The sequence below is a fragment of the Coturnix japonica genome, chromosome 18, assembly GCF_054131305.1.
Source record: "Coturnix japonica strain WE chromosome 18, WE-NBRP24, whole genome shotgun sequence".
In the NCBI taxonomy this organism is placed as follows: Eukaryota; Metazoa; Chordata; class Aves; order Galliformes; family Phasianidae; genus Coturnix; species Coturnix japonica.
In genome coordinates, this window is record NC_140680.1 from 9,158,523 (window position 1) to 9,168,809 (window position 10,287).

The following is a 10,287-nucleotide window of genomic DNA, read 5'->3' on the forward strand; positions in this document are numbered from 1 at the left end:
AGCCTCTTATTAACTTTGATCCACTCTGGTTTTCATTCAGACAAAAGAGAACACACCTTTCTGTGCCATGATCTTAACATGCTCCATCTGCTCAAGGCATCATAGAATCTCTCAGGTTGGAAAAGACCTTAAAGATTATGGAGTCCAACCACCACCTAACCATACTACCCTAACTAACAACCCTCCACGAAATCATGTCCCTGAGCACCACATCCAAACGGTTTTTAAACACATCCATGGATGGTGACTCAACCATCTCCCTAGGGAGCCCATTCAAGTGCTTAACAACTCTTTCTGTAAAGAAGCTTTTCCTGATATCCATCCTAAACTTACCCTGGAGCAACTTGAGGCCATTTCCCCTTGTCCTGTCACCAGTGAGAAGAGACCAACCCCACTCTGCTGTAAGCACCTTTCAGGTATTGGAAGAGAGCAATAAGGTTTCCCCTTCATCTCCTTATCCCAAGACTAAGCTGCCCCAGTTCCTCCAGTCTCTCCTCATAGACCATATTCTCCAAGCCCTTCACAAGCCTTGTTGCCTTTCTTTGGACCTGCTCCAGCACCTCAGTGTCATTTCTGTGCTGAGGTGTACAAAACTGAACACAGCATTTGAGGTGAGGCCTCACCAATAGTACAAGAGCAGGATCACTTCCCTAGTCCTGCTCACCACACCATTCCTATGCAATTCACTGGACTGTACAGTGCACAAAACTGCCCCCCTAAAAATTTCCTACTGTTGCAGAACTAAAATCCTGATGGAAATAAGTTCATCCTGAGGATCTCATGGTCTAACAGGATCACTCTGTGAGACCCCTGCTTTACTTGGTAATCTGCCTTTCTCTGGGGATGGGAGCTCCTCCCGCTTTCTACTCGTGCTCATCATTCAACACAAGACTTTAGATTTTACCTACCACACCTCAATAAATTTGCTCTGAACAGAGACTGACTAATTCCCTGCAGGGATTTTTGTGGGTGCTCCTCATCCTGAAGAATGCTTTACAAATAGTTGGTGTGCTTAATGAGGCACTAATAGATTGCAGTAGGATCTTGCTATCCTCTATGTGCTTGAGTGATTAGAGGTGGGTAAGCAGGACTTGCTGACATCAGAAGGAAAAACGGCTTAGATTTAATTAGGGGTTCTGTGACAGAACGCGTGTTAGGATTTCAGGTCCAAATGCTTCATAGACACCCATCCTTCCATGCTGACCTTCATCTTTTCTCTCTTTGTGAGTTGCATCTTTTCTTTTAGGAAAACCATCGTATCTGTAATGAAAGCAAAATCAAACTGTGTCCTCAAGCCTATTATTATTTTTATTATTATTTCATTTGTATTTTTTGCTTTCTAAGCTAATATATGGATTGTTCAGCTGGGATCTGTTCCAACTTGATTCCTGCAATTTTACAGAAGGAATCTTTTGCTATTTGTTAAGGCATGGAAAATGGGAAACTCACTTTCCTTCAGGCAAATGCCCAACAGTTTTGGCACAGTTTGATGCTGTTACATCACTTGATTCTCATGCCTTCCATTGAGCAAGAATTTAATATCTTAATTGACCGCACATGGGTGGACAACCCTAACCACCCCCACAAGAAAAAACTGGAGGAGTTTGTGAACTAGGTTATGTATAAACATGCAGCGGAATCACTAAGTCACAATCCTTGCTCTTGACAAGGTATCTTCTGGTATCTACCCTGGCTTGTGCATTCTTCCCAGACATACGTGGTTGCATGAGCACCCTTTCAGCTATTCCATGCATCATTTTTTTCCCCAGCTCTGTTGATGTCAACAGAGTCAGGCACTCCATCATATGAATGAGCATAAGCTACTGTACATCAATACCTTCTGGAATGCAGCCAGATAACATCCTCCCATGCAGAATAAAGCAGGCACTTAACTAATGACCTGCTGCAGCAGCATAGTTGGCAGCACCTTTTGGCTTCATTGGAAGCTCTGAAAACAAAAGCACTATTTGAATGATTGTGACACATTATCACTCTCAGAAAAGCACGCGGTAGGTATTTTGTCTTTATCAGATGTAAAAGGTCCATTAAAGCAAATAAACATTTACTCAGTAAGTAATTAGCTTTTACTCTGCAAAATAACAACTTGGAGAGGTGAGAGGTTGGGAGAAGACAAGATACAGACATAAAAGTAGAAAACTACCAGATGCCCCCAGTATATATGTATATATACATATATTCAAAGCAGTGATTCCTAGTAAAAGTTTCCTAATCATTTACCTCCAGGAAGCAGAGGTAACCAAATAGTTCTGAAGAGGTGGTTTTCAGCCAGTAAAATCGTGTTTTTCAAGTATCTAAAATCAATCCAGATTGCTACTTAGTTTCACATCTGCTTTGTCAAGTGGAGAAATGCTGCCTCATTAGGACAAATACAATGCCACAAAATCCCCAGTCACCTGACTGCCAGCAACTCACATTCATCTTCAAGAATCAGGTTAGGTTGGAATGGAGCACTGGAGATCACCTGGTTCCAGATATCTGCCCCACCACCAGACCATGGCCAGCTTAGAACAGATCAGGTTTCCATAATCTCTTTGGGCGATCTATTTCAATGTTTGACTACTCTCATTATGAAATTTGTTTTCATCACATCTAATTGGAATTTCTCTTGCCGCAATTTGCAGTATTCTCTCTCTCTTCCTTTCATTGTGTACCTCCAAGAAGAGCTGGTCTCCTCTGTACCCCAGCCCTGCAGAACAGCTGAAGTCAACAACAGGATTTACATTCTCACCTTTGCTAGAATTGCTCCAGTATTCCAGTGTCTTTCATATGCTGGAGAACCCAGACCTGCACACAGCCCTCCACATGCATCCTCATAAGTGCTTAATAGGGCAAAATAATGATTTGTTTTGATGTGATAATGGCATCGTTAGAAATACAGCCCAGTATGTGGGATCAGATGACTTGGCTGTCAGGCAAACCATTGACTGATATTCAGCTTGTCTACCACAAGAAGAACCACGCCATATTCTCCCCTCAATACACTGCTGAGCATTCTTGTAGGCATCACGCTGACCTAGATGAACCTGTGGCCTGCCTGGGGATGACAGGTCTCAGGTTGTCAGACCAGATCTGCTGAAAGACTACAAAGGCAAACAAGTGCCTGCAAGTTTGGACAGAAAAGTGCCTCAAATGAAGCATGTTTTCAGCTGACTTGTACATATTTTCTCCAATTTGCTGATACGAATACTTCCCATTCTTGAAGTTATGCACATGGATATTAGGGTAAATCCTGCTTTCTATGTATGGCATTTTCATCCTGAATCTTCCAGATAGATTTGATGTTTCAAAATGCACAGAGCCCCAGAACTCCGACTGACTCCCACCTGCAGCATTCAGTCTCTCCCACTCTGCAGTACATCACAGCTCCTCATCAGAACTGTATCTCTCCATCTCATCAGTGGTCTGGGAAAGCCCAATAGAGCTTCAGGTCTGCTGCTCAGAAAGTAAAAGTCAACTTGATATGAAAGCCCTAATCAAAATGCCTGAACATTAATAGAGTGGAAAGAATGGATTTCACACCATGGATTTGCTACTACAGGGCATAGAATGAACATCAGGAATCCTTCTGTTAGCAAGATAACATTCAAATGCCTAGAAAATATGATTCAAAATCTGTCTCCCTCATCAGCCCCCTCTTGCCTCCAAGTGCCCTGTACCCCTTTCTTCACTACAACACAGAAAATCTTCCTACACCAACTCAGAAGACGGCAAACAGACATTTACACCCTTTTTCCAGGGCGATGGGATGGATACTAGAGTTGCATCAGACAAAATGCTCTGCAGCACAAATCGAGGCGAGGTGGCGTAACCGAAGCGGGATGTTTCCTCATACCAGTGTCAAGGAAGCTGCATGTTCTGTCAAGCTGCAGTTTTGTAGTTTCAAGTCACCCTCAAAGTCTTGTTGGCTAAAAAACTATTTGGACCAGGAGCATCTTCTGGTTTGTTCTGGGTTTTGCTCTTTTGCCTGGAGGTAACAGTCAGCATTAATCAACAAACATGTACTGAGTACTTCCCATGGATTTCTTCATGTTCCAAGTCAGGCTTTTGGGCTTCCCATAGCCAGAATTCCACTGACAGCCTGAAGTGGCTGAATCCAAGCAATACAAACCAGAGCTTGTCTTCCGTGGACTGAACTGCATAGGAAAACACCTGGATTTCCAAATTAAGAACAAAGAAAAACTTATAATGATATCACAGATGTAAAGGCATTAAAAAACATCTACAGGCCTCCAACTCAGACCAGATACTCAGCTGTCATTTTCTTCTCTTATCTTCATGTGAAAATGGAATCTGATGGCATCCTTTATTTTATTCATCACCTACTTTCTTCAAAGACAAGATCATCAGTATCCCTCTTACAAAGCATGAGTTAGTGGGGCCTGAGGAGAAGCTGACCTCTGCAACCTCTTCTGTAAGAACATTTTGCTCCTCTGTCTTGCTGAAAGTAGCGTATATGGCAGTGCAAAAGCCCCAGGATATCTTGCAATGGAAGGGAGATCATCACTGAAATACTGTGAATTGTAACAATTGTGCAAGGATGGGTATAAACAGAAATATGGGCTCAAAACTTCACATTTCTTTGAACTTCATGAAAATGAATATTCAAATATGAGATCTCCATTGTGATGCTACCCCTTCTCTGTATTACAGAAGTTGATTAAGTCACTGGTATGCTGATTTGTTTAAAGAACGCTGCACATGACTGCCATTGACTGCCACTGAGCTGGAACGGTCAACAAAGGAAAGGACAAGAAGGGAGAGGGACCTTCTGCACAGCCCATGGCAGCAAACCAGGCAGCAGCTCAGCTGGATGCTGGCTCTGTGAACTCATCACTTCTCTTTGCAAAGCTACTTACTGCAGTATCTTTGTTCCCTTTTTTCCTGCTTCTCCAGACCAGTGGAACTCCGTAGGCAGATGTGGGGATTGTCCGGGCTGTGTGTGATGGTGATTTGTGTGCATACCCACACAAAACATGCTCTCTCCAATCAGCAGAAGACTGTTTGGAAGGACTCAGCACATGGCCATGCTAATCAGCATCAGATTTACCCACAGATAGCAACAAAACTTCAGGAGAATAGGAAACAAACATTGCAGCTACTCTCATGTTGGTCTTTTGGAACACACCCAGTAGAAATTACTATATTACTTTTTTTTTTGCCGTGGGAACTACATTCAGCTATAAGGGTCAATATGGCAATAACAGATCAGCAGTAAGTAACCACCTTACTGAGTCACTCTTCAAACTTGCTAATGTAGATGGAACAGTTAATTAGGCAAGGGGATTAGCCAAAATACAATACATCTCCTTTATCAACACAATCCATGATGTGACTCTCATCCTTGCCCTGTACTTATGACCTTCATGCTGTACAGAAGACATTCTTACTGCCACTACCCATGGGCAACACCTTCTTCTAATTACCTTCTGTTAGGAGGATTTCATCATCAAGGTTTCTGCTCTTGGTATGTGTGTATATATATATGCACTCACAGATGCACAAGCAGGTATTTACGTGTACTGGGATACTTAGAGCACAGGCTGACTGTTGAGAACCCATGTCTGCCATGAAGATAACAGGCGTTTTTGTGCTTCTCGCCCTGGCGGTTCTTTGCTTAGCAAGTGAGTAACCTTTTTTATTGGTTAACATGCTATAGTTAAAATGCCTTATTACTGAAAATTCCTGATCTGTTAGGATAGAGAGTGGTGGTTGCTGGGCTCGTGTGGCAGAAGGCAAGTGGAATTTTACACTCATGCACCATTTACAAGCAACATTTCAGCAGCTTTGCAATTGCCAACTTGTGTAGATGAAACCTATTCCTTGACAGCAGCATGAATCAGAGCTGCATTCTGCACTGTAACCAAGAAGTGATCTGTAAAGCCTCTGAACTCAAACAGGTTTTAACCTACTCATTTTCTTCTTCAATCTGAGTGGGTTGCTTGGAGCTAATGAGATCCTTCTCCTGCCAAACTGAGCAAGCAGGAGATAGGTGATTACGTACCAGCCACAGAATATGCTGTGAGCAGCCTCTTTATGAGGTTAGTTTGCCCTGCTGGAGATAGCTTTGAGGCACAAGTTACTCTATTATAAAATACAGAGCTCGGAGGAATTTCCTGAGCCTTCACTTGGTAGTTTAGTTTTTTTGGAACACAAATTTGAAATATATTAAAAAGAAAATAAGACAGAAAATTAAGTACGCTTAGAATAAGTGAAAGGAATGCAAAACTTCTTTGCTATTAGTAGAGGAGTCCAATGGTATTATTAATGTTAAAGAACATTTATTTTAAATGAGAAATATGCCTTCAGACAGTTTCATTCACTACAGCAACAAATATTTCTCCCATAAGAACTCCAGCAAATCCCTTCCTTAGACATTCCAGTTCATCTTATCTACTTCAAAACTTTATGGATCAATGCTTTATGAGCCAGATCTTTCGGATGTACAGTGCAACTTATGCCAGTTTTCTTTACATTGGATGACTTTGTTTAATCAGAAGACGTAGGCAGTTTGATGGAAGTGAGTTTTAATGGAAAGATGCCTGTCTTTAAAGGTCCAGAATAGCTGTGTTTAATTAGAAAAGCAAGTGCTAGTGCCTGTATTGCTCTTTTTAACATACTGCATTATCTTCCTGCTCCTTTCTGTACAAAAAGCCTCTGCCTGATGACTTTTCTCCTTTTGAAGCCACTGAATGACAGTCACAGGACAGGAGAAGAACAAAATACATTCCTAAAGAAAGTAACGAATGCGTCACTGCAGTGGAGACATGCCAGTGTTACTTGATTACTTTCTGGGAGGTGTAATTAACATTGAGCAGCTGTTTTGAAGGAGCTTTTTGAAGCCCCACCTGAAATCAGGGCTGTATTATATTGGGTGCGATGTGTATATGGAATAGGAAATAGTCCTTCTGCAAAATAGTTTAGAACCCAGGGCAAGGGAAAAGACATTTTTAAGTTGGTACCATGATCCTAATTTCATTATCATCATAATCTAGATTATATTTTAATAAAGTTATTATCCTCATTATAAACAGGGGGAAAAAAAGAATCTAAGGAACATGTGACTTGTTTAGCACCACAAATGAGCTTTTTGGAAGACCTAGGAATTAAAACCCAGTCATGCCCAACCAGTTCATCCAGGGAACATGAGCCATTTAATGTAATATTAACTCCTGGGTCTTTAATCCTTCTCTGATGAAAAGGAGGAAAATAGATTCCAATCCCCAAATAGCAAAGGCTGTTCAAGCTGCTGACGCTGATTTCTAAGGTAAATGAGGCAATGAGACCCACTTGTTGGATTAGTTCTGACACAGGTAACTTATTCAACACTGATAAACTACGTAACTATTTACTTCCAAGAAAGCAAGGGAGGTGGTGTTGCTGGAAGGGCTGGTGCTAATGAGGGCAGCCCAGCTGCAAAGTGAATATTCACTGTGTTCTTTTACTTCATCTTTTGTGATTCTGTTTATGTTGCAGATGCTGCCAAAGAGGATGAGGTGAGTCATTTTCTTCTTTATTTCTGAATGAAAATACATAGCTTGTAACAACAGTGAGCAGAGACCAATGAGGTCAGAAAAACCACATTAACCAATTGCTGCCAAAGTCAAAAAGAAATCCTCAAGTCTGAGCTATGTGGTTTCCATAAAGTTGCTCTGACAGTTCTTAGATGTTGTTATGTAAAAAGCAGTTTGGGCAAGAAACAGATCAAAACTGTAAAGCAGAAAACTGAGGATTTTTGGTATTTATTTGGTGACAACGTTGTAAGGCTTACTTGGTGACTTTCAGATCCTAAATCCCATACCTAATATATTAATTTATCCCTGACTGCACTGGATTGTCCATCCTGGGGTCACCCTCTGAGATAAGCGAGGCACTAAGCAGTAAAACTCCCTCAGGTGAGAAAAGAGTTCATTGGGGACTGATGTGAACAGCAGTAGTGTATGGAAATTCACACATTCGTACCAGCACAGCACACACAGCCTCTGATGCTGGAACCCAGGCTAAGGCACACACTCCTTTCCAGGTGGAACCTATTCCATTTTCTTTTCCATGTTATCAACTGTTATGTATATATGAGGCAAATCCATTATATTTCTAGCTTGTTTTGTTAGCTGACCCTCACCTCTCCCAGGTTAGTGTTTGACCAGATACGGATTCCCTTCCCTTCCACTGCCTTTGTTGGGTTATGTGGCAGTAAATTGCAGTCCATTAGGTCTCTGACCTCCTCCTGCAACTGGGAACGCAGTGTTTGACATGTGTTGGAGGAGACAGAAATGACCAGCCAAAGGAAAAGACTGGGTTAACCAGTGTCCCACACGCTTCACTTATGGGGCAATGGGTTTGAGCCCAGAATACCTCAAGGAGTAATTGGTTAATGACCCTTTTGCCAGGGGAGCCCTCTCAATTTGCCAGTCATCGCTGCAGCCACAGCACAAGCTGCTGAAGGAGCTGACCATACAAGGCTCATTGCTCCCCACTCACATGCAGCTCCTGGACAACAACTGTCACAATAATAGTCATTCAACTTGCAATAAGCTCCAGGACCAGGTTGGAGTAATATTCCTTCACTAAAAGATGGGATGAAGGCTAAAAAATGGGGCTACAACAAGAGAGCACAAGTGGAGCTGCACTGACTACTGCTCTACAGCAGCTGATAGTCTTGCCCAAAAGTGTTGTCTATCCATTGTTTCTGTGTGAGAATGATGAATGTGAGAAAGGCTTATTCCAACAAAAATGATATTGTATTTTCAGGTAGACTGCAGTGAATACAGGAGGTTAGAGAGAGGAAGACCTATTTACTGTGAAAAGCTCTACCAACCTTTTTGTGGCTCTGATGGGAAAACATATAACAACAAATGTTCTTTCTGCAAGGCAGTCCTGTAAGTAACATACTGAGTATCGACTACTGAATTAGCTCAAATCCGAGATGAGCTATCTGGTATTTTCACTTCATTTTATCCAGAGTCTCTACTCCTCTGTTTCTTTGCTTAACCTCTATAGAGTAACTGTTTCTCCCTCCACTAGGCCTAGTTGATCCAAAGAGGTCTCTTTGGTATTTGTGGGAGCAGCTTCCTGCTATAGCAGAAACTGGAACAGGCAAGAGAAGAGACCAATGAGCAGCACTGTGCTAACAAGGCAGCAAATTGAGTGATAGCAGAACTTAAATGTGAAATTTCCAATACTGGAAATATTTTCATATTGGAAATATGAGAAATATCAGAGCTTTCTTACTTCCTATGTATAAATACAGCATTTTTAAAAGAAAAAGCTTTACAGGTCTGTTATATATCTGCTGCAAATGTTCGTAGTGTCTTTTCAGTTAGCAAACTGTTGGCTGAGAACTTCATAGAGATTTTAGTCCACAATGGAAAGTTTACTGTCTGCGCTGTCCTTCCTTTGCAGGAGGAGCAGAGGAGCCTTGCATATGAAGCAAGCAGGCGTATGCTGAATTAATCCTGCATGACAGAGAAGAATGCCAAGAACAGCTTTACACTGCCTTATCACGATCTCCTAATTTAATTTCATTCATCTTGCCTGTACTAATAACAGTGAACAAAGCTCCACATACACCTTTCAGCTGTGCTCTCATGTCTGCTGCTTCTCAGTGCTCTGGAGCGCAGGGACTGACACTTCTGTCATCCCTGCAAATCTCCCTCAGGATACCCATAAACATTGCTCTTTTTGTGGCATATTGGTTTTCACATGAGCACTGCATTATGTATTTGTCTCCATAGTGAAAGCTCAAATCCATACATTGCCACTTGCAGGCATTGCTCAGTTTTCCTTGCTGGAGCTTGCTCCCACTTGCTCTTTTCAGATACTTCCTTTCAAAAGCTTCAGCTTTCCTATGAAGTCCTCCGACTCCTCCAGTTTTGTAGCTCAGTTTTTAGTTCTCATTCTTCTTTTGACTTTGTACAATTCTGATTCACGTACATTGTGTAACTTCTCAGGTTGCATGTTTATTAAAACAAATGTAGGCTCTTTTCTTTTTGTCTGTGGTGACCTCTCTAGAGAATACATTTGTTATATCAGCTATTCACAAATGAGACACTTCCCAGATTATAGTAAATAGGTACAGAGCAGGAGCCAGAGGCCGTGTGCTCAAGCCAAATGTTGTAATATTAGCAAGACACACTAGATGGCCCCGTGTTATTGAAATTTATCCTGTGATCAGGCCTCAAATGAAACAAATCCACATCGGTGTAGGGCTGTATAAGCCTTGTAGCTGTGTCTGTTGAATCCAGTAATGTGATTTATGAATGATTCTTT

General features: G+C 41.7%; 1 protein-coding gene across 1 annotated transcript; it reads left to right on the forward strand.

The window, feature by feature from the left end:
- The first annotated feature begins 5,508 nt into the window (after positions 1-5,508).
- LOC107320261 (ovomucoid-like) lies at positions 5,509-10,002 on the forward strand. The gene is made up of 4 exons (XM_015875964.3): positions 5,509-5,642; positions 7,495-7,514; positions 8,770-8,897; positions 9,421-10,002. The coding sequence occupies exons 1-4, from the start codon at positions 5,579-5,581 to the stop codon at positions 9,464-9,466; spliced, it is 258 nt and encodes an 85-aa protein (XP_015731450.1). The 5' UTR covers positions 5,509-5,578; the 3' UTR covers positions 9,467-10,002.
- Positions 10,003-10,287: the final 285 nt, after the last annotated feature.